General features: G+C 49.4%; 1 protein-coding gene and 1 long non-coding RNA gene across 3 annotated transcripts in view; one reads left to right on the top strand and one right to left on the bottom strand.

Moving 5' to 3' along the window:
* The window catches only part of LOC141423183 (uncharacterized), a 28,770-nt gene extending 24,974 nt beyond the window's left edge, over window positions 1–3,796 (bottom strand). The window contains exons 1-3 of the long non-coding RNA XR_012447836.1: window positions 3,605–3,796; window positions 2,714–2,832; window positions 154–239 (exon numbers count right to left, since the gene is read on the bottom strand). This is a non-coding gene — a long non-coding RNA (uncharacterized lncRNA). The remainder of the gene's footprint in view (window positions 1–153; window positions 240–2,713; window positions 2,833–3,604) is intronic.
* Window positions 3,797–10,470: 6,674 nt separating this feature from the next.
* Fam3b (FAM3 metabolism regulating signaling molecule B) overlaps window positions 10,471–24,320 on the top strand; it is a 36,049-nt gene continuing 22,199 nt past the window's right edge. The window contains exons 1-2 of one of the 2 annotated variants that reach the window (XM_020181816.2): window positions 10,471–10,629; window positions 17,232–17,375. In XM_020181816.2, coding sequence (XP_020037405.1) covers window positions 10,611–10,629; window positions 17,232–17,375 — 163 coding nt within the window. In that variant the 5' untranslated portion in view covers window positions 10,471–10,610. The remainder of the gene's footprint in view (window positions 10,630–17,231; window positions 17,376–24,320) is intronic. The other variant, XM_074072611.1, reaches the window with a different exon arrangement.

Raw genomic sequence — 24,320 nt, forward strand, 5'->3', positions numbered from 1 at the left:
GTGGTAGAGCACCTGCCTAGCAAGCATGAAGCCCTGAGTTCAAATCCCAGTACCACCAAAATAATAATAATTAATAATAATAATAAATAAAGTTTGCTACATGGTAAGCATAATTTGAGGAGTTTCAAAATAGAAGTCTTAGAGAATTCTTACCTGTGAGAGGGAGCTCCATGGGGGGCCTCAGTCAGTCCTTCTGTTTGAACAACTCACTACACTTCTCAGCGCCTCAGCTGTCCCATCTGTGAAATAGATACAACAACACCTTCTCAGCCTCCACTCCTGCTCCACTGCCATGGCTCTCCAGTGCCAGCACCACCTTGAGCTCAGCTAGCACCAGCCAAGGAAGATGGAGGGTAAGTAAGACGGTCTCTACAGGTGGCACCCAGGAAACACCTGGCCACACAACTTCCTTCGAGAGTGCACCCTCCACCAGAAGGCAAAGAAACCTCATTGTTACCAGTCTGGTACAGTGGTGCTCTGAAATTAAATGCTATCAGAAGCTGGGGGCATGGTTCAAGTGGTAGAAAACTGCCTAGCAGGAGCAAGGCCCTGAGTTCAAACCCCAGTACCAAAAAAGAAAAAAAAATCTATCTAAATGCTATCAGAAGTCCACTGAACTTGTGTTTGCAAAGTCCCAGTTTCTGGTGTGAGAAATTGCTCAGGACTTCCAACCAGACCTGTGCACACAGATTACAGCTATTGGTGCTTTGCAAGAGGCAGATGGAGCCCAGCTGGTTGGCCTTTTTGAGGATGTGTACTGGTGCTATTCACACCAGACATGTAGCAATTATGCCAGAAGATATCCAGGTAGCACGCCGCATTTGTGGAGGGAAGAATTAATAATGGGAAAAATTGTATTCTTAAAAAGAATCTTTTTTTCCTTCTTCCTACCTAAGTATATGATCTAGAGTGGAAAAAACAGGGGACAGAAATGAGGTATTTTCATTTGAGTGTGAATTTTAATTTAAATGTGGGGGCATAAAACATTAATGTAAATTAAAATGCTTCAGTGAGCAAGTTTTGGTTTTTTTAATCAGTATGCTGGATATTGTGGCATTTACAAAAGTTCTTACAATTTATCAAATATATCATACTTGAATCTGCCCCCTCCACCATTCAGTGAACAAGTTTTAGTAGCTCAACTTTGCAACATTAAAAAAAAAAAAAAAACCTGTTAAAATTTTCTAAAAAATGCCAGCATTTGGATTTTTAAAGTAAGATTCTTGTTGATGGCACGCCATGGTGTCTGTAGCATTTTTATCACACAGCAGGCCTCCATTCACTATACTTTTCTGAGTGCCTAACGCCCAAGTACATTTTTAATATTGTCTGTTTCTGTAAGTTTGCTATTAAAATACATCAAACTAGGAACTGGAGGTGTGGCCCAAGTGGTAGAAAGTTTGCCTAGCAAACTTCAAATCCCCGCACTGCTAAAAAAAAAAAAAAATGTTGAACTATAAAAAAAAAAAAAAAAAAAAAAAAAAGTACAATGATTCCACCCTTTCTGAATTGTGGTTATAAAAGGGACTCCACAACGCAGCGACCCAAAGTAAATGTCATTCATCCATCCGCCTAGTTAGGAAAGAGGGGAGGCAAAATATGGAGCAGCCCACCTTGATTACTGAAAAAGTGCGAATTTCATTTGTCTCTCTGGAAAGAAGGCAGATGTTTTTAACCAGTTGCAAACACTTTTGTCCCCTTTCACAAAGATGTGTGTGTGTGTGTGTATTTGTCACTCTACTGATTCTTGTTCCAAAGGAGAAACAGGCTTTCTCCCTCAAGTCTACAAGAGATATCTCTGTGGTAAGAATGAAGTCAGACAGGCTCTTGACACAATTGTTGTAAGGCTACCTGACCAAGGAGTTTGGAGTGTGCATTTCTGATCCGGCTTTTGTATTCTGCTCCATCCAGTGATATTGATACCACTGACTGCCTGCCAGGGGGTAACTAGAGTTTATTTCCTGGTTCTTGTGGCCTGAACTCAACTACAGTCACTGTGGGAGCCAAGATCACTGTTGCGGCAACAAGTAGTCTCCAAATATAAACTGCTGTCCTCTGCGTGGAATCCATGTGGCCTTTCACAGCAGTGGAAGTAGAACCGCTCCAAGGGGGTTTGAACTAAGGGCAGCCTGGACTTTCCCCAGCTCACTCACCCAACCTCTTGGGAGAAGGAAAAAAAAAACCCAAACCCCCCCCAAAAAAAGAAAAACCGTACCCGCCTCCCCCAGCCTACAGGGCAGCCCGCAGATGGGACTGGCCCAAAGAAGTCCTTACTCCCACTTTGTGACCAGGACAGGACAGTTCCTCAGAGGGTGGATGGGAGGATGTAATGCTGGGAGCCTTTTCCCAGAAAGATCATAATATGAAAACAGATTTAAAAGTATGTCAACCTAGATTTCCTTTTGTTTTTTTAATAAGATGTGACTTCAAAAGGACTGGGGACAGCAGCAAAGCAGCAGAATTAGAAGGCAGATGGTCACTGGGCGGTGATTTCCGGTGCACTAATGGGCCTTCAAGGCCCCAGGTGGCCCGCGCGTGTCCCCAAACTGCCAACCCAGGCTGGGCAAGTGGCTCAAGTGGTAGAGCGCCCACCTAGCAAGCATGAAGCTTTGAATTCAAACCCCAGAGCCGCCAAAAGAAAAAAAGTGCCACCCCCCACCATTGACACACACGCCCCCACCCCATCCTTGGGCTTCGGCCCAGTGGGGCTCACCAGGGGGAAGCTCCAGCAGATGTGTCCCCTGGAAGTCACGGGCAGCCGGCCTCAGGTCCCCAGCCAGTCCCCCGACCTCGGTGTGCCGGGTGCAAAGCTGCGGTAGACCCCACCTGGTGCTGGACGGAAGTCAGGCGGGAGCTGCTCAGCTGCGCCCAGGACCCGCGATGACCTCGGTGCGCGGGGCGGGGTGGGGGCGGGGGTCCCAGCTAGCAACAACCCGACTTGGGGACACGGGGGAGGGGAAGGGACCGCGTGGGACACCCAGGGCGGACCGCCGGGACTCGGGGTGGCGGAGGGACGGCGGGTAGACATAGGCGGGACCCCACGGCCACACGGCCATCCGCTCGCGGCGCGGAGTTGGCGGGCGCGCATGGCGGGGCCGCGCGGACGCGGCAGCCGGGGACGAGGTGAGGGGGGGAGGGGAAGGGGGAGCCGGGGATGAGGTGAGGGGTGGAGGGGAGGTGGGAGCCGGGGACGAGGTGTGGGGGGCGGGGGGGGAGAAGAGGGGGGAGCCGGGGACGAGGTGAGGCGGGGAGAGGAGGGGGGAGGGGAGGTGGGAGCGGAAGTCGGGTGGGAGAGGAGAGGGGGGAGCCGGGGACGAGGTGGGGGGGGAGGGGAGGGGAGTGGGGAGCGGGGACCGGTGAGGGGGGAACGGGAGCGGGGCGGGACGAATTGGCTTTCTGGCAATGGGCGCCCCTCACGTCGGGGATGCGCGTGCCGTGTTCCGACCCCCCTCCCACCTCTTGTCATTCTCACCCCGCGGGGGTCCTGGGCCCCCGAAAGCCTCTGCGCGCACCCCCAGAAGACAAGGGCCGGGGTCGTGGGGGCTGAACCCCGCGTCAGTGCTGACGGGCCCGTTGGAGCCCTAGGAGCAGACTCCGACCCTACCTGGGCCACCAGGGAAAGCGTTGGTTCTGGGTGAGGCTTCCAGACCCTTCTGCAGGGCAGAGGTGAGCGCTGGGAGATCAGATCCCAATACTGTTCCCAGAAAATACTGGGAGGGTTCATGGGAGGGTTCATGGCAAGGCTCCCCGCTGCAGCAGGTAGAGGACATTTGGGGAAGGAGGAGAGGGCAGGTACTGAGGTCAGTCAGGTGACTGTGAAGATCAACCAGTCCAGGTCAGGAGCCATCAGAGCACACAAGGAGACTAAACTTGACAGTTAGAAAGGAAATGGCTTCAGATCCGCCTGGGGACAGTTTACAGGTGCAGGGCTCCAGCGGCTCCAGGTGTGGACTGTCCTGACCAGTTTTCCCTTCTGTCTTGCACCACGTATACTTTCGGTTCTCTGACAGTTCAGGATGAAAAGTATTCAGAATCAGGAGGTTCCCTCCCCACTGGAGCCCACTGAAATGGAAGTCTCCTGGGACCCTCCCCAGGCAGGGCAGGCCTCTGCAGGCTGAGCACCAAGGCCTGATGCTTTGCAGTACTTCACAGGGGAGAGGGGGACAAAGGAGGCTCATCCTCATGGTTTGGAGCAGTATACTTCTGGACTGTCCAGTGAGGACTTGGGAGTCAGTCAAGCTACTGGCAGAGGTGCACCGTCTGGAAATGACAAACACGTCAGTCACAATCCAACTTAGAAATCACCCTGAGTTTCAGAAGCCTTTCCTGTTTCCTTCTGTTTTAGCCTTCTTGCTCTCTTACCTATGCTTTGTTTTCTGTCTGGAAGAATTGATCTTTAATAAATCTTTTCACTCTCCAGTGTTTCAGGACAAGGGTCTTACACTTTTTCTTGAATCGTCATTTACTAAATGGACACTGAAGTTCAGTTAGTTGTTTTTTTTTTTTTTCCAGGATTGCTTCTGACAGTGAGAGACAAAAAAATACATTAAATAATAATGGTGATTATTCACTATTGGGGAGGGAGGGTGTGGCTCTTTTGCATCCAGCTTTGTTCTGGTACCTTTCTTACTTATTCCACACACAGCCATCCTCTTCAGTACCAGCAGTCCCCAGAAGCCAGACTCAAGGACTTTCAACAAGTTACCCCAAAGGAAGATGCAGATGTGGGTCTAGCACATCAAGCTTTCATGCTCTGCCTACTCACACTTTCAGCCACCAGGGCAGCCAAAATGACTTTACAAAGAGTGAGCGGCAGCAGCAGAGGAAATGAGCTGAGTGGTGGCGTTTGTTTTGTTGGTTTTTGTTTTGCCCACATCTTTCATCCCAGATGAGGCGCAGTCTAGCAGAGGGTCCACGGCTCACAAGAGGACAGTAAGAACCGGCAGGAGGAGAAGTGCTATTGGGATCACACCCCGTCTGGGGCCAGCAAAAGCACATGGGTCGATGCTTGCCCATTGAGTACCTGGTGACCACCTGGTTTGGATTCATCTTCAGAGAGAAGACCTGAAAGGCTCCACAGGGACCTGGGGCACTCCCTGCAGGTCCAGGAAGGTGGAGACCCAGGCTCTAGCTTAGTGGCCTTGGGCTACTGAGGGGACTCTTGGTGCAATTCAGCTATCTAAATGGTAAACAAATGGGAGAGGGGGCTGTCAGGAATTTCCACTGCTCAAGGGAATAGAACCTGGTCTCCCTGCAGGACTAGCCTCCTGGACCAGCCCGTGCACTGGAGCACTTGTTTACACTGCACTTCTGACCAAAACCTCTTTCCAGTCTCCAGGTGGACAAGTCCTTGCAGCTCTGCTCTCATTTCTGTGTGGCTTAACCTCATGACAGTAGGATGCCTTCCTGCCCACAGATGACTCACCCCGTGCATGCGAGCAGCTTCCACCACCAGCTTGAATTCAGCTTCTTCCTGCCCCACCACAGTAATACAAAGATGCAGGAAACATAAGAACCACTGGGAATCATAGTATATGCACATCTCCAGTCACAGTCGCAGGGGTCACGCTGATCCAAATATTTGGACCCCCCTCAACATCAGGTGTGTGGTTTGGGGTGGATTTCTGCAGCTGAGGGCATGAGCCACGGCTTGGTGTATACTGGCAGCACCTTTCCCACGAAAGCTACAAAGTCACGGTGAATGTTCTGCACAAACACGTTGATGCCTTCAGGAGACTTGCATGGAGACAACCTGCAAGTCGTAGCCTGGAAAACTGAGCCAAAATGACCAGATTAGGATGCTGGGTTGCCTGGCCTCCCACAGCTGTATCCATGTGCTCCATCTAGCATGGGAACTTGACATTGCTGTCTGGCCACTGGTTGCTCCTAGAACAAAAGGGGATAGCTCCAAATGGCAGCATAATGTGGGACGGCTTAATTTAAACTCTCAGGTCACCTGCCTCTTCTGGGTGCATTCCACTGCAGAGATTTCTAGGTGAATCTGGGCTTCCTGCCAAGCCTGGGTTCTCAGGCTCTTGGGAAACCTGATAGCACAGGACGCTGTGGACAGGAAGGAGTATTAGAAGTTTGCATCCAGCCTTCCCCTGCCTCAGACCCCTACCCTCTGTCATCTGGCTCAGGGGCAGTGGTCTTTTCCCTGTCCTTGTCACCATCACTATCTGTTCATGGCTATTTACAGAGCAAGCCTCCTCCCTGGTCCTAGGCCCCAGCATCACCAATGCCTCTGTGCTCTGTGGCATTGCATGACCCCATGCTGAAGAGCCTTCCGGGTCCCTGTAGAGGGGGTGTCCTCTGTGTCATCGACCGATTTCCATGGGTAGGGTGGCAGTCTGCAGGCAGAGGCTCCCTAGGGACTATGTACTGCTGCTTTATTTTCTGGAACTTTGCACTGGAGTGTAAGCTGCCCAGGACCTGCATTTCTCTGTGTTCACTAAGCTATCTCTGTGGCTTAGGCAGGGTCTGTGTCTACTAGGTGCTATCTACTAGGTGCTATCTACTAGGTGCTCTATAAACATTTGGCCCATTGAATGAAATTGGATGAGGACCTGTACCTACCACCAAGCTGCTCTGTCTGGGTTCTGGTCTCCCTAAAACCAGAATCAGCCCTTCCAAAATGCAGTGCAGTCCCCAGGACCCATCCCAGGACTGGGTGAGCCTTTTGCTGTCCTTGGTGTGTTAAGCATGACTGAAGCCTGATAGGATCAAGTGTAGCTGACAGGTGTTAAGTGCTGAGTTAACCAGCTTTCCATCACTGAGGTGGAGTACTCAAGAAAATCATTGTCAAGGAGGAAAATTCATTTTGGCTCACAGTGTCAGAGGTTTCAGTCCTTAGTTGGCTGGCTTGTGTGGATTGGAGCTTTTGCCTCGTGGCAGTAGGGAAGCAGAGAGAGACAGGGCAGGGCAGGAAACAAAACACACTTTTCCACACACAGTCCTATTCATAGTCCTATTGCCTACTTTCTCAAACTACGCCCCACTTCCTGGTATCCCATTAAGCTATAAATCCATCAATGGATTAATCCATTCATGAGTTCAGAGCCCTCGTGATTCAGTCACCTCCCCAAGGCCTCACCTCTGAACACTGTTGCACTGGGGATCAAGTCTTCAACACATGAGCTTTTGGGGGACATTTCACATCCAAACAAGTTTGTACAATTTAGCATGTGAAAGTAAGGAAAGCAAATAATGTGGGGATGTGATTACAAAGAGCAGAGTGTGTGTGTATTGCCTACATGTGATTGGTCTGGGGAGCCACTGCTGTCCCCAAGTCATAGAGGTGCATCTATGCCATGGTTCTGTAGGCCTCCTATGAGCGGAGGTTGCTGGCGAGTTTGAGGGAGGCAGGATGGAGCACTATGGGAAGTCATCCGGGTCCTGGCGAGACCGCAGCTCGTCGCCGCTGGTCTTGCTAAGGCAGGGTGGACATAGCCACCTTGCAGCAAGTCAGGCTGAGAGCAGGTTTCTTGAGTCCAGCCCGGCTCTGCAGTGCTACTTCAACCACATTGGCTGGATCTGTAAATGTGCCTTTGTGACCTTTGGGTCCACCCACGTGTCCAGTTCTGTCGTTTGGACCCATTGTCCTCTCATTTGATAACATGCTTTATTGAAGTATTCCGTATGTGCAGTGAGCATAAATCATTCTCTAACTATTTAGAATGCTTGGGCACTCACAGCCAAGATACAGACAGAACTTTTCAGTGCTCCAGGGTGTACCCACACAACCCCTCCTCTGTCAAGTGCCTCTCTGTACTGCAACTATCCAACTTCAGTCATCATTGACTACTTTTTGTGTTGTGTGAGACTGGGGTTTGAACTCAGGGTTTTACATGCACAAAGCAGACACTCTACTGCTTGAGCCACACATCCAGTCCATTTTGCTCTGGTTAGTTTGGAGATGGGGTCTCATGAACTATTTCCCCTGGCTGGCCTAGAACCTTGATCCTTCCAAGCTCAGCCTCCCAAGTAGCTAGGATTACAGGTGTGAGCCACCAGTGCCTGGCAGCATTGATTTCTTTGATCTGCTCTTAAACTTCATCCAAATGTAATCAGGCAGACGATACTCTGAATTGTATCCCATCCCCCCCCTTCAATTCATTGTTGACACCCTAGCCTCCCAATGATGAGTGGATATGTGGGTGTTTTTGTCGAGGGGGCCTTTGGGGGTAACTAGGTATAGATGAGGTCATGAAGGTGGGTACCACAGGAGAGGATTGGTGCCCTTCTAAGAAGAGACACTGCAGAGTTGCTTCTGCTCTCCACCATGTTTGGTGAACACATTGAGAAGACAGTGGGGAGTCTCTAGGCTTGAAAAAAGCCTTCACCAGGAACCAAATTAGCTAGCATCTTGGCCTTAGACTTATAGCCTCCCAAACTGTGAGAAATAGATGTGTGCTGTTTAAGCCATTTAATCTATGGTATTTTGTTATAGCAGCCCAAGCTAAGACACCGTGGTAGGTACTCAATAAATACTGATTATTTTCATTTTGCTTAATCTATGTCTATTTCGAAAGACAATATCAGCATCAAATGAAAATCTGGGGTCCCCTTGGAATTATTGCTCTCTGACTGATGGACTTCGTGACATTTGATGAGAGTTGAGTCATTACATTTTCTTCCCTGTTGTGTGGCTTGAAAAAGATTACTAAGGACAGCTTCCAGAAGTCTTGCCATTGGTGCCGGTGGGAATGTAAGGTGGTTAAGAGTTCTGGAAGATTGAGGGAAATATCTGTTAAATTCAGAATTCATATACCTTTTAATTCAGTCATTTGCTTCTAGAAATTTATTCTAAAACTATCCCAAATTTATGTCAAGGTGATGCACAAAGGTATTTGTTACAGCATTGTTTATAGGAGAAAAGATTAAAAACAACCAAAAATGTCCTTCTGTGGTCTGTTTAAAGAGATTGTGGTACAACCAACAAAATAATAGAACACAAGAAGAAAGAAGAACAAGCAAAACCTCTGTTGGAAGATACATTCGAATACACAGATAAATGGTGATATGTCAGTTACAAAACATTCTGAAAGCAGTTCACCACAAATGAATGGAAAGACACCCTATGCTTCTGGATCTGAAGATCTGATAATGCTAAGATACCAATCCTACCCGAGGGGATTTCCAGGCTCAATATATTTCCTGTCAAAATCCCAATGGCTTTTTTTTTTTTTTCAGAAATAAAATATCCATTCTAAAACTCATCTGGAACTTCCAGAGACCCTGAAGAAATAAGCAATCTTGAAAAAGAAGATCAAATCTGAAGCTTATGCCTCCTGGTTTCAAAACTAACTATGAAGCTATGTCGATCAAAAGAACATACGCTTAAAGACAGACATCTAGACCAATGGAAAAGAATTGAAAGGCAGAAATAAACCTTCATATACATGGGCAGTGATCTTTGACAAGGTGCCAAGACCATCCAGTGGGAGGGAAGAACAATCTCTTCAACATACACACTGGGAAAACTGGATAGCCACATGCAAAAGAACGACCTTGGACCTTTCCACTCTATCTTATACAAAAATTAACTCAAAGTGGATTAAAGGCCTAAGGGTAAGTCACAAAACTATAAAAATCTTAAGCAGAAGAAAAGCTTCAGGGCATTTGGATCCGACCATTATTTCTTAGCTACGATGCCCAAACCAAAGGTAGAAAAAGCAAAAACAGGTAAATGGGACCACATCAAACTTAAAAACTTTTGTACAAATCTGGTAAGAGTTACTACCCAGAATATGTAAAGAATTCCTGCAACTCAATGTCAAAATAAATATTTTTACTTACCCCATTTTTTAAATGAGTGAAGGTCTTGAATAGACATTTCCATAAAGGAGATATACAAATGGCAAACAAAAATATGAAAAAATGCTCATTACTAATGGGGATCTACAAATCAAAATCACAATGAGTCGTCACCTCATTGCCACCCATTAGGAAGACTACTGTCCAAAAAAACCCTCAAAACCCAAACAAACCAACAAACAAACAAAACCCAAACCAGCAAATAACAAGTGTTGACAAGGAAGTGGAGAAATTGGAACTCTTTGGCATTATTGGTGGTTCAGCTGCTGTGGACAACTGTGTGCCGTTCCTCAATCTAAACTAGAAACACTCACCTCTCCATTTCTGTGTATATAGCCAAAAGAATTGTAAACAGTGCTTAAAGAGATAGTTACACCCCTTGTCCTCAGCAACATTCTCAGTAGCCAAGAGGTGGAAGCACACCTGGGGGTGCACAGCATTGCCACACCTTGTCCTCCCTTCAGAGCAAACTGTTGAGTTTCTCTGGTCCTATCAGCTCTGGTCTCTGGTCAGTACTTGCTCCAGGTGAGTGCTGGCAGGGAGCAGGTCATGCCTCATTGGTGCTCTCTGAACTCCAGGGCACTGCCTGCTGCCCTGCTGAGCCCACACCCCTTCCGCCTGCTGCCTCTGGAACCTGCCCCATCTGTCATTCCATTTGCCAGTAATTGACCCGCCCTTGTCTGCCTGCCACGAGGGCGGTTCCCTCCAGGTGGCCCAGCCTTCTAGGCTCCTGCTGGTTGCTTGCCTGAGAGCTGCCACCAAAAGCCCAGTGGGAGGGAAGCAACACCTAGAGGATGCGTCCAGTGGCTGCAGGTGAGCATGACCCCGACCTGGCTGGCACCTGCCACAAAGGAGGGAAGGGCTTGGAAAAGGAGCTTCCTAGTGCTCTCCTCCTCCTGCCTGCCACACTGGGCAGGAAGGATGAGGACTATTGTGAGGCCATCTCTTGTTAGACCTGGTATCAGAAATAGTGACAAGGAATCCAGAAGGGGACTGGGGTTTCTGAGCGGGCTAAGCTGAGGAGCTGGGTTTGGCTGTGGTTTCCTGCTGTCACCCTGCCAGTTCCTGCCACCCCAGTGGAGGTTCATGGGGCTGTGGGTGAGTGAGTGCAACACCTTACCTGGGGGGGCATAGGTGAGGGCAGGCAGGGAGCGACCAAGCTTGCTCCTTTTCTGGGGGGCAGCCTGCCGGCCTGCTCTGCGGGATGCTCTGAAAGCCAGCCTGGAAGGGGCTGGTTCTCTGCTGGCTGGGGACACTCTGGGCCTCTGTGTGAGGCTCCTCTGGTTGGAACTGGGAGTCCCTAGCCACACTTCGAGCTGACTAACCTAAGAATTTGTGAAAAGCGCAGGACAGCAGCTTTTTTTGTGTGGAGGGAATACTGGAGAGGGCTGAGAGGTGGGGACCAATGAACACAGGGATGTCCCATTATGGCTGACAATGACTGCTCCTAGTGTCCCTTTATAAGACTGTTGTGTTTTTCTCATTTTTTTCAACTACTTGATATCATTAAGAGGTTTGGAAAAATAGCAAAGAAGGAACTAAAACCCCTTGTGGTCACCCGCCACTCCACCTCTCAGAGCCTGTCTTCCCAGCCGTGGCCGGGCCCTGTACTGGGTCCTGTTGCTCTGTGGGTGCCCATCCTCCACACGTGCCCTTTCCTTTGGGTTTTGCTGTTCTCTTGTTATAGCCTGAGGAGGCCAGCTCCTCCCAGAGCAAGGGCAAGAAGCAGGCAGCAGGCAGCCGTCCTGTGCAAGCAGGAAAGAGTCAGACAGGGGCTGTTCCCCGGGAGGTCACTACCTGCTCTACCTCCAGACGAGGGGTCTCAGCATGAGCGTGTCCTCAGCACGAGAGTGTCCTTCCAACACCAAGGCCTGGCAGGGCACCCACTCTCCAGAAAGCTCCCAACACTGCTTTTCTGCTCCACACCCAAATGTAAGAGAGCCATTCTAAGATTTTCTTTTACCTTATTGTGCACATTACTCATATTCTGTTCAAAATCTGTTTATGTATGAACACTAATTTTGCTAACTGGGTGGGTTGTAGGGTGGATGAGTGTACTTACGAATATATGGACAAGATTACCATGACGTTATAATGCCTAGTGATGTCATAGCCCTCTCACTTTGTGCAGGTACACTCCGTAATGTTTGCACGAGGAGGACTTCACCTACAGACACATTTCTCCGAATGCATCCCTCATGTGTGACACACGAGTTACATATATATAACAGAATGCTTTTCATGTGTTCATTTTTGTTTTCTTTTTCTTTTTTCCTTGATGGTACTGGGGTTTGAGCTCAGGGTCTTGCACTTGGTACGCAGGCGCTATACCAGTTGAGCCCTTTGTGCTTCAGTTTATTTTGCAGGTAGGGTCTTGTTCTTTTTAACACCCACCCCAACCCCACCCTGGGGCCAGCCTAGGAAAGGGCTCCTCCTATCTCTCCGCCTCCCATGTGGCCAGGACTGTAGGGATGTACCACCACACCCAGCCTCCATTATTTCTAAACTGAATAATTATGTAACTTTGCTGTTGTGTGTAGAAAATGCTGACTATAATTAGGTTGCTTTCACTCACCTACAACCTTTCCGCGCACAGGTCTTGTGACTCATTCATGAGCTACGTGGCCTTTTATATAAAAACAGCAGGGTTTTATTTGACTGGGCATATGTACTTGTGCTAGAAGCCTTCCCCCCAACACACATAAAGAAAGAAACCCAGAACCATATCACTGTTGATTTTGTGACTAAAGATTAAATGGTGTTCTTGGCATTGATCTTATCATTGACACTTCAGTCCAGTGCCTGCTGGGCATACAGATTGAGGGATAAAGAAGTTCAGCTGCTGCCATGCCTCCTCCTGGGGGCCTGCTGGTGGGTATCTCAGCCCCTCAGCCCAAGCATCAACACATGGCCCTGCAAGGCAGGGTCCGGTGCACACCGTGGTGCTCAAGTGGTACTTTCTACCAAAAAGTCTCGGTGGACAGAACAAGAAGGGTAGTGGTATCAAGACCAGCTGAGCCCCGAAGAATGGCCTTCCAGCCTCAGCCCTCCTGACACCCCAAGTCCAAGAGGTGTGGATATTACCAAGTGACTTGAACATACAATGCCAGGCACCAGGAACAATCAGCTTCCTTCTCCATCCGGGTTGGAGGATATCCATAAGCAGGCCCACAACGGCCCTGTTTGGGTGGCCACTGGGTGGAAGGGATGGGAGAGCACTGAGATTCCCCTGTGAGGACCCTGGTGTAGCATCTGGTCTTAGGATTGCTTTCTTCCTGGCTCTTTAGTGACATGTCCTGGGTCCCCCAGAGGCCCTGTGGATCCGCTGGTGGGGATCAGGCTAACATACATACTCACACACACTCACACACACTCACACCATGCTCATGCAGGCACACTGAAGGAGTGTCTCTAGGAACACTGTGCTGATAGCTGACCTGCCAGGCTCCTCAAGCATTATCTGGGAAGCATGGGTGCCAAGGTCACTTCCAGGAGCTGATGACAGTTTCCTTGCTGTCTTGAGGCAAGACTGGGTCCTGATTACATCATCACAGAAGGACACCTGGACCCCCTTCACTTCCTTGTCTACCTTGCTGGATCCTATCCCACCAAGCCCTTTCCCCTCCCCTGGGATTTTCACCATTTCAGAAGCACCCTCTCTGCACCCAGGGTGCAGAGTTCTTTGCTACTGCTAGAGCTGGGACCTCTATCTTGACAGGCTGCCTGATGTCACTGTCTACTCTGCTGTCACCTCAGGAACTGACTTCTTGCTGCTGGTGTTCAGCCCACAGGCTGTGCCGCAGCTTGCCTAGTGCCATGGTAGAGGCCAAATTGTGTACCCCACCCAAATTCTTATATTGAAACCCTAAATACCAGGACCTTAGAATGTGAATGTATTTGGAGATGAGGACTTAAAAGAGGTAGCAAAATTGAAATCAGGTCATCAGGGTGGGCCATGATCCAGTATGACTGGTGAGAGGAGATCAGGACACAGACACACAGAGGGATGACCACTGAGGACACAGGGAGAAGATGCCATCTGCAGGCCAAGGTCCCAAAAAGAACCAACTCTGCCAAAACCTTGATCTTGGACTTGCAAGCCTCTACAGTTGTGGGAAAAGGAATGTCTATTGAAGGCCCCATAATAAGGTCAGCCTTATTATGGCGGACCTAGTGTTACTGGAAAATCTGTCCCCTGGCCTCAGTGCCAATCCACAGTTTACAAATGATGAGAGCAGGGTTTTGAGGAGAAGGAAATAAGGTTTATTATTCATCAGTTGAAGAGGAGAACATAGAGAGTCAACCTCTCAAAGCATTGTCGTGTTCCTTCTGAGAGAAAATGTCTGCCTTTTAAAGGGAAGGTCAAGGGCTCAGCTTGACTGCGTGACCACATGCATGTCCACCATGGCCACTGGCCTTGGTTCTCCAGATGTCCAGCATCACTTCTCTGAAGCTGTATGTCTTGGTTGGCAGGTTTACTGCTCTGATGGTAAGGGAGAGATAAAGGAGAGAGAGCTCCTGGTCTAATTGAAGAACAAAGGGAGTTATTCTTCATTACTGGATTCTCCAGCAATTACACAAAGAGGGAAAGAAAGTTTGTTTAATCAAGAAACAGAATAAATGCAAGCTGGCTACACCAAAATCTTTTCCCTTTTGTGGTTCCACTGTTAATTCATTCCTTCCATTTCTACAAAAAGGAGGTGTGGCAATCATCTGTTTCCTGCCTTCAGTTAATTCCTGGGCCCAAGTAAGGAGTCAGCGCTCCTCAGCAAAAGCAGCTTTTAAGCCCCTATTACACTAGGAAACGGGCACCTGTGCCTGGGTTCTGTCTGTCCTTTCCTGGTTCCTCAGTCTTGCCCTCCTTCTGGTGGCCAAGATAACACCTTACCTCTGTGATAGACCCAGCCTCCCCCAACACGTGCCCATCTTCTTACGGAAGACTGGTCCCAGGGGTTCTGCTGGACCTGCCTTCCCACCCAACAGGTGATCCTGGCTCTAGGTCTTAGCTTCTTTCAGCCAGCAGCATGCCACTACAGGAAGCCAGATTGTGCCCAGTCTAGAGGTGATTGGCTGCACCTCTCACTTAAAGCACAGACAGATTACACCTTCCTCAGAGCTCTGAGAAGTGGTGAGATGGGAGCCAACTGCCTCATGAGGTGGCCCTGTCCCTGGCATGGGTGCTTTCATCCTCCCATTTGTCCTATTCAACTAGGGACCACATTGTTCCTGCCTTCTGGGCAGCTACTCTTTATGCACTCCAAAGGGGGCTCATGGCGCAGGATCTCCAGTATGAATGTCTTCTGGGTTGCCAATTTTCTTCTTTGCATTGGCCATTTGAGTAAAATTGTACAGCTGTGACCTGACACCTGGGATACGGAGGACTGTCGCTGCCTTTGAGCAAGTTCTGCAACTGTCTTATCCCACAGTCCACTCGGCAGAACTTTCTAGAATATTGTGCCTCCCATTCACTGTCCTGGGAGTGCACGGGGACCTGGGGTGGGGCGTTCATGGAAGGGTCCCCATCAGGCTCATAGCTTTAGGTGTGGAGGAGCATGCTGTATGCATGATTTAATATTGTATGTCGACTTCACTGCATTGAGAAACACCTAGGAGATTAGTAAAGCAGACCTCTGGGTGTGTCTGTGAGGGTTAGGGTTCTGGAGAGGATTAACTGAGAGGGGAAGGTCTGCCTGAATGTGGGCTGCACCATCCCAAAAGCCAGGGAACCAGATGGCGAAAGGGGGAAAGGAGAAAGCGAGCTAGCTCAGGCACATGTGCTCTCTCTACTTCTCTGTGATGTGAGCCTCTCTGCTCCAAAGTGTCCTCCCACCATGATGGACTCACTAAATCTGTGAGCCAGAATATATCCTCCCTTCCTTAAGTCATTTCTGCCAGGTATTTTGTCACAGTGATGGTGAGTATGACAGACACAGTCTAGGCTGAGGGATGAGCCCTGCAGGGGAGTTAAGGACAGAGCAACCCGCACAAGGTGGCTGGTGCACCGAGGTGCAAAGCCCATGTAGCTTCCTTTGGTTTTCTGTGGCTGGGTTATCTGCTTTGAGATGTCACTTGTCATAGAAGCTACTGTAGCCACACTGTCACAGGTCCTTCCCACCAGAAAGCCAGCCTTGAAAAATGTTCTAACAATCTTGGGGACTACATAGTCTGGAAAATAGAAAAAAAAAAAGATATTGAAAGAACAAAACAAAACCCCGAATGAAGCAGAGAGTAAGTCCTGTAGCATGTCTCCCTTGGAGCTCAGGCACCTGCAAGCCCGCTGAGAACCACAGTGTGTAGGTGTGGAGATGAGCGTGCTCAGGGGGCAAAGGGAAGGTAGGAGTGGTGCTGGAGAGGCAGGGGGCTGGTACTCACAGCCAGACGGGGTGAGTGGAGGGTGGGCCCACTGCCGGGCTGACAGACAGCAGTTTGGTATCACTGGGGACAGAGACGAGGACAGGGTGGAAAGAGAGCCGGGGACTGGTGTGCTGGAGGCTCAGTCTTCTATCTCAGCTTCATGGGCTGCAGATTCAGAAAGGAGGTAGAGGAGAGCTGTCTGCTGGTCCTAGACAGGGTGAGGAAGCTTGTCTCTGATCAGGGATCTGGGTTGGAAAAAAAGACTCTGCAACTGACCAGCTATAAACTCTGTGACTCCTTCAGGTTCCATAGTTCCCTTTCCTTGCTCTTCTTCCTTTCCCTCATTCTTCCTCCTTCCTTCCTTCCTAACCCTAACCCTTGCATACCTGGAAGGAGAGCAAAGGCTTTCCTTGGGAATTGTAAGCCGTCAGCTGCTGCTCTGTGGCAGCCCTGGTGAGTGCAATAGCAAGCCATCAACCAGAGGTGTCCCGGCAGACTTTCTGCCAGCGGGAACCTTGGGTGTCTCTGCAGACTCCACTCTGGTGATCTGACAGGTGTGAACTTCTGTCATCCATCATTTATCTGTTGACGCATGCTGGGCACAGGATGCTATTCTCAACACAGAGAGAAACAAAGCAGACCGAGATCTCACCCCCTGGAGGTTTCAGTCTGGCTCCAAGAGCAAAATCAAGTCTGATGATGTCTCACATGGGGAATGAGCAATGCTGGTCTTTTCAGGTCTGCCTTGGGGTGCTGTTCAGCACCTGTTCAGTGAGTCCTTGACATCAGCACCAAGGAAGCTTTAAGACCCAAGCCAACAGCAGTATAGCACCCTGCCTGGAGAGCACCCCTGTCTTGTCTGTGCTGTCTGCTTCTGCAAATGCCCTGCATGCCTCCCCTCCTACACCTCCCACCCAAATCTGTGCCCTTGGAGCAATTCTGCCTGTGTCCTGAAGCATCAGGATAGCAGGAGCAGAGAGTGGAGATTGCCAGACAGTGCTGTCCCCAGTGTGTCCGCAGTGAGGGTGCCATCTCTAGGTGCTCCTGTCATCTGTTTGCAGGTGTTTTCAAGGCGCTGCTCCTTGTCTTTGCTTCTATGGGTGCCTGGTATTCTGGATACCTGCTGGCAGAGCTCATCCCTGACATGCCCCTGTCCAGTGCTGTCTATAACATCCGGAGCCTCGGTGAGAGGCCTGTCCTCAAAGGTGAGTGTGGGGCTTGGGGAACAGCTGTGTGTTGAGGAGGGGGAGGAAGAGGAGGAGGGTATGACCAGTCTGGACTCAGGCTGCCCAGCCATGACTCCAAACCTGTAGCTGCCCGCAAGGTGATGGTGGGGTGTTCAAAGCAGCCAGTGCTGACACAGGGCAGTCTGAAGCATCCTTTTTAGGCCCCAGGTCTCATCTTTCTCTCATGTGAAACTCATGGGGCACAGGTTCTAAACTCAAATCATTTTAAGTTTCCTGAGGGACCAAACACATTTCAAAAGCTGTATCAGGTTCTGTTCTGAGAAGCAGAAGCAACTGAATGGGTGCGAAGGAATTGTCAAGTGCTGGGCTGGAGGAGTGGCTCAAGCAGTAGAGCACCAGCCTTGCAACCATGAAGCCCTGAGTTCAAACCCCAGTACTGCCAAAAAACTTTAAAAAACAAAAAAAGAATTGTCAGGTGCTGAGAAGACACTTTATACTGGAGACAGAGTCTCTCCTCCTCCAGCAGCCTGGAGCACATGGAACTTTCTTTATAAGACTTGTCCCTGTACCCAGATTTCCCCAGTAAATCCCTGTATCCGGATTTCCCCAGTACCTGCTGTGCACTGGGCATAGTCCAGGGCTTGAGGAGAGATGAGAATAAGGAGTGAGAGCAAACGAGCAAAGAGCATTTGAGAGGCAGTGGTCAGACGACCTCTGAGAAGTGGACAACCAGGCAGCCACCTGAGGCTAAGCCAGGCATGTTTCTGAGGGCCGTTAGCAGGTGTCACAGTCTCTTTGGCCTGCTGTGACAATATCATAGCCCAGGCAGCTTGCAGTGGTAGAAACGCACATCCCACAGTACTGGGGGCTGCAAGGCTGAGGTCAGGGCGCTGCAGGTGTGATATCTGGTGGCAGCCAGTGCCTGGTTTGCAAATGAAGGACTGTTTGTATCAATCACAGGTCTTCTGCTGGGCCACCAGGAGATAAGCTCTTCCTTTGGCTTGAGTAGAATAGCCTCAGGATTATCTAGAGTTCTCTAAGGCTTGTGATGGCAGAAGTTCTGATGCAGCTGTTGAAACAGTCATGGCTGAAGCAGGGCCATCAGGAGCCGAGCTGTGCTTCAGCGGCAGCAGCTGTGGTTGCCATATAGCTCCCTCAAGGCAGCCAGGCCTGGCTGACTGCTTGAATTATGGTCCTTCACTCAAGGCAGCCAGGGCACCAGGAAAGGATCCAACAGCTGTCACTTACAGAGTCAAAGTTCCCTGCCCAACATCTAACCTTATTTAAAGGAAAAATAAACATTTAAAGGTGTTCTTATTGTCTGGAGGCATGGCTCAAGTGATAGGGTGTGAACACTGGCAGTGATTTCACGGCATTTACCAGGTGGGTCCCACCAATTTGTCAGTTTCTGGAAACCCTGAGTTATCGCTACTAAAATGCCTGTCCATTTATTAATTAATCCAGCAGCTTTGAAGATGACTTCTCTTATTGAGTCACTGTGATCTTAATTTCCCAATGTCAATTTTATTTTATAATGCTTGTTCCCAGAAAGAGTTATCTCAAAAGGAAATGACTGGGGTCAAAGTCTGATTACTAATGCAGCAGGTGTGAGATGTGAATGTGGCTGTCTTTAAGTTCTGTCCTTTACCTCTAAGATTCTCAGAGTTCACTAGGGAAGATCCTAAAAGCAAGGCTATGCATTTGAAATATAAGTAGAATGGTGAAAGCATAAGAGATCCTTTCAAAATTATACTGGAAACCCTGTGTGACTGGAGAGCAGTGAACTGAACCCTTTTAAAAAGTCCCATTAGAAGTAGATGACAGTATTTTTGTTCTTGTTTTGAGACAGGGTCTCCCTGTGTAGCCCAGTCTGGCCTTGAACTCAAGATCCTCTTGCCTTTGATGCCTGAGTGCTAGGATTGCAGGCATGAGCTACCATGCCTGGCAGCCACTATATTTTTAACATAGAAATAAAGTGTAAAAAACTCAGTTTTCACAAGTTAAAAAAGTAGGTAATGATTAAGAAAAGCTTTTGTAGAAACCATTTCTTTTTAGATTAATTGTCTTTTGTGATAAAAGACCTTTATACAAATTGGCTCTGACTGAGGTGCTTTTGTGGAACTGGGGTTTCAAAGCAGTTGTTCTACCTCTTGAGCCACACCTCAGTCCATTTTGTTCTGGTTATTTTTTTTTTTAGAGATGGGGTCTCATGAAGTATTTGCCTAGGCTAACCTCGAACCCCAATCCTCCCAACTTCAGCCTCCCAAATAGTATTACAGGCGTGAACCATTGGTACCCAATGTGGTTTTGTTTTTAATAAGAGTTTTGCACTATCTTCACCTGTGTGACCCACTTCTTGCATGCATACCCAGCAGGCCCAGCACTGCCTGCCGTGCAAGGGGGTTGAAGACCCTTGTGTCACACACTATGAGGCCCATCCTGGAGATGAGACCTCTTAACAGGGCTTGTTTAGAAGGCTCGTTACCGGGTGGCTTCAGGCCTGAGGTGCCCGCCACGCTCTGGTCCTCATTCAGGACAGGGCAAACCCAAGGGTAGTGGGAAAGGGGTGGGAGGGTGGTATCAGCCACTGTGATGGCCAGGTCCTCTTTCATTCTGACTTGGAATATCCCCTGGGAGGGATGCTTGACTCGGGGGTCTGCTGGGCACAGTGAGTGACAGGAGAGACCCAGAAGAGAGGTGGGAGTGGGGAGTGTGGCTCACAGGACACAATGGTGTGTGTAGTTCATGGGACCATGCTGGTATTGCCGTCAGACTATTGCTGCTACTGCCCCCAACATGATTGCCTCACCTGGCACCCAGATGTGTCTCATCCACGTGCCATGGTCACAGCCACTTACGTTCCCTTTATGGCCCCTGCATCTCCCTCTTGAATGGACAGGTGGCTGGCAGCTCCTGGACATTGAAACGAGGATGGAGGTGAAGCCCCTGGAAATTCTGTCACTCTTTGCTCAGGCTGGGTGGCTCTGAGTCTTCCTGGGGAATGTTTGCTTTAAACATTCCAAGCTCCCCATCCATCTTCTGGGGGTGACACACCTGTGACCAGAATCTGAAGCACAGGGGTGAAGATGGTGAGGTGAGGCCAGCACTGGCCACTGACACAAATAAGCCACTGGACGAGGAAACCAGAAAGCCACGGGTTCAGTGCTGTGGCTAGAAATGCAACTGATACCAGAAATCCAGAGACATGCAAGAGTTCCCCCAGTCCCAGAAGGATGTGTGTGGGCCCTTTGTCCCCAGCAGGAGGTGACCTCAGTGTTCATTTATGACAACAGGGCAGTCACAAGGCCTGAGAGGTGCTTGGGCCCAGCTGGAAGGCTGGGTCTGTGAGGCGGATGCATGAGCGTGCAGGACACAGCCCAGCGCTGAGGCCACTGGCTCTGCATGGTGCAAGTGTGTTGTTCGTTACCACCTAAGCTCGTTTAAGTTCATTAGCCCCAGTACTGGAGGTTGAACTCAAGGCCTTGTTCTTGCTAGGCAGGTGGTGCTCTACCACTCGAACCATGCTCCCAGCCTTCTTTGGTTTTAGTTATTTATTTTATCTTTTGGTGGTACTGGGATTTGAACTCAGAGCCCCACACTTGACAAACCAGTGCTCTGCCACTTGAGCCATGCCTCCAGCCCATTTTAGTTGTTTTTCGGATAAGACCTCATGTTTTTGCCTCAGCCTGGCTGGACTGTGATCCTCCTATTTCACCTTCCGTGTAACTGAGAAGACAGGCACAAAGCACTACGCACAATTTCTTGACTGAGATGGGGTATCACTAACTTTTTGCCTTGGCTGGCCTCAAATTAGTCCTCCTAATCTCTGCCTCCTGAATAGCTGGGATTATAGACATGAGCCACCGTGCCTAACTAATCCTGTCTCTCTTTAATTTTTTATATTTGTTTATCATAGATTATATTGCATGTACTTAATTCTAAAATATTGCAGTAAACTGTATTAAATGGTTATTACTTTGATTCCTGAGCTTTTGGATACCCTCCTTTAAAGTGCACCTGAGGCTAGCACCTCCTTACCACCCCCAATCCCAGCTCTGCACCAGCCCTCTGTTGGACACTCAGCACATATACATGTGGAAGAAGGCTAGAAGGCAAACATTAGCTTGTATTGAGCACAAGCCCCCTGCTAACTAAGAGCAGAGGTGCAGGTGGGTGGTGTCTGTGGTCTGGGAGGTGCTAACTGGGCCAGTGTTGGAGTTTGCACCACTGAACCTATTTATAAATGTTTTGGTGGACGTGAATGTTACAAGGATCCCAGATTGCTGCCGAATGCAGGGAAGATGGGTGGGAAGCAGGTGGGCATTGCTTAGCTAATGGAGAGGTAACTGCCGGGCTTTGACAATCCTGAAGCCATCTTGAGGGAGAGCGTCACACACGAGACCCAGAGTTGGTCTGTGGTGACTCTTAATCCCTCTGGAGTTATCTTCTCTACTAACAGGGATGAGGCAATCAGAGTTTCCAAATCAGGAGTGTTCTTGAAAAGCTTCCTGTACCCCACTGTGGGAAGTAAAAAGCTGTAAGTGCAGGGTTGAGGCCAATAACCTGTGGTTATTTGAGTTTATTTTATACTTGGCTTGATATAGGCCAAGTGCGAGGTGTTCTGGAGTCCTGGGGACCATCTGTGTCTCAGAGAGGCAGCGTGAGTCTTCCCTACTTTCTATCTCTCAGCCTCTCATTGTGTCCGAGTCTGGCAGGACTGATTGTCTTGGTGTGAGGCTGGGGACCTCAGCCTCTGTGTGCCCGTGTGGACTTCACCTGTTGGTTGTTTGAGGAAGGAATTCCAGGAGAAGCGCTGAGGGCTAGATGGGGTCCACGTGGAAGAGGCACGGGTGGGAGGTACTCTGTTCACTCAGAGATGCATTTGCCGTCTACACCTAGAGTAGGAATCACAGAATGGCATTTTGTGCTAGTAGGCAATGGATGAAAGGCTTGGGGAGCCTACTACCTTAAAAAAAAAAAAAGTCATGCCATGTGTGTCCCCAGGCCCTGCAACAAAACACAAATACCACCTCTATGTCACTCTGTCAAGAGCCACATATTTCTGAGGACTCTGAAGAAAATCAAAGGCCTTGCTTCTAGAAAACGCACCTGTATTCATCCACATGAAGTGGTGTTGCACGCTGATGCACGCCAGGGTCTGCAGGCCCAAAGGCAAGCAGGAGGCCCAGCTGCATGGGGTTCTGCTCCTACACCCCCACCCCAAGCCAAAGGAACTGCCACCACAAGGACATTCACGTCCTATGGGATGACCAGCCTGTCCTGGTGTTGACCCTATAGCAGGCAGCTTTGGGGACCACCATGATGTCCACACTGGGACAACCCCAGCCAGGCCTTTGGCTGAGTGTCTTGGGTCTGAGAATGGGCATGCTGTGTAGACCATGCCCAACTGTGTAGACCATTGCTCACTGGCTGGACTGGTTGCCATGTCTGGCCCCTGACTCCCAGGTCCTCAGACCACACCTGCCTCCTGACAGGCAGGAGTAGGAAAAAGGAACAAGGAACAGCTCAGGTGAGAGGCAGCCAGCCTGTGGCTGTTCTGACTTGTTCCTCAGTCTCCTGCCCGTGAACCTCTGGAAGTGAGCCTGTTCTGGGTGTCTTCCAAAGGGAAGGGAGGAGCGGGCTCCTGACAGCTTGTCTGCTGGCCTGCCTGGAAGTGTGGCCCCAGATCAAGGCCGGGCCTAGGTGCTCTTTGAGATCTTCACCTGAGCTCACAGTGCCTGTCAGAGTCATGGCCACCAAAAGAGGAAGGAAGGGGGCTATTGGGGACAGGGCACAGAGGGAAGCTTCCAGTCTTATAGGGCTCTTTAAAATTTTTAATAGATCTGAAGTAAATTTGAGCTGGTAATTATTCAGTGCTATTTTTCAAATGAAAAATATATTTTAAAGTTAAGATTGATTTACTGTTTGCAGACACAGCCCTTAGCTAAATCATAAAATATGCTGATTATTTTAGAAATCTTTCCAGAGAGTTTGGAAAGAAATACTCTCTCACCTTATTGCTGCCTCTAACTTCTAACTTACAATTAGCTTCTTGCTGTTTTTTAGGTTTTTGGTTTTGGTTTTTTTTTGGCAGTACTGAGGTTTGAACTCATGGCCTTATGCTTGCTAAGCAGGAGCTCTTATGGCTTCAGCTACTTAGCCACCCCAGTTTTTGTGATGGTTTTTTTTTCCGAGATAGGGTTTTGTGAACTATTTGCCTGGGCTGGCTTCAAACCTTCATCCTCCTGATCTCTGCCTCCTGAGTAGCTAGGATTACAGGTGTAAGCCGCTGGCACCTGGCCTTCTTGCTGTTTTCTGTATTAGCTTTGGGACTTACTGACCCAAGATGTGACTTGCACAGGTGGCAAGAGACTGCAGTGTAGTCTCTAAGGTATGCTGCCTTACTCGATCCCTGGGGCTCTTTCTTGTTGGTTCTATTGTGAGGTCATAGACCTGGTTTGCTTGCTTACATTTTTCACCTGGCTTTACGATGGAGTACACCCACCTTCTCTGGCTCCCCTCCCGGCCTCTGGTACTAGTCTGCCGCCTGCTGTTGTCCCCAGGGCCCTCCTCTGGGACGCAAAGGTACAGGGACTTGGGCCTTCTCTTGGAGGAACTGTTGTTAGGGCTGTGGTTGTGTGGAACTCCCCCCACCCCAGGTAAATGCTGCACACCTCGAGTTGGCCTAAGTCCTCTTCACCTCCCGCTGAGGTGACGCACCCTGCATGCTGTCTCCCTGCGGTGCTGGAGATACCTGTCTCTGGCAAGTGAGCAGTGGGCCAGGCAACAGCACTGTGCTCAGGGACGCCTCAGGTCTGTGCCAGCTCTGGAAGGACAGTGCATTCCCATATGAAGAGACTTCTCTCTACATTGACTTTGCACATGCAGAGGGTCTACAGAGCTGGGAACTGGGAAACACTTACTTTCAAACAGGGTGGTGGCTATGTTTTTAAATACTGTGCT

The sequence above is a fragment of the Castor canadensis genome, chromosome 5 (assembly GCF_047511655.1).
Source record: "Castor canadensis chromosome 5, mCasCan1.hap1v2, whole genome shotgun sequence".
Classification (NCBI taxonomy): domain Eukaryota; kingdom Metazoa; phylum Chordata; class Mammalia; order Rodentia; family Castoridae; genus Castor; species Castor canadensis.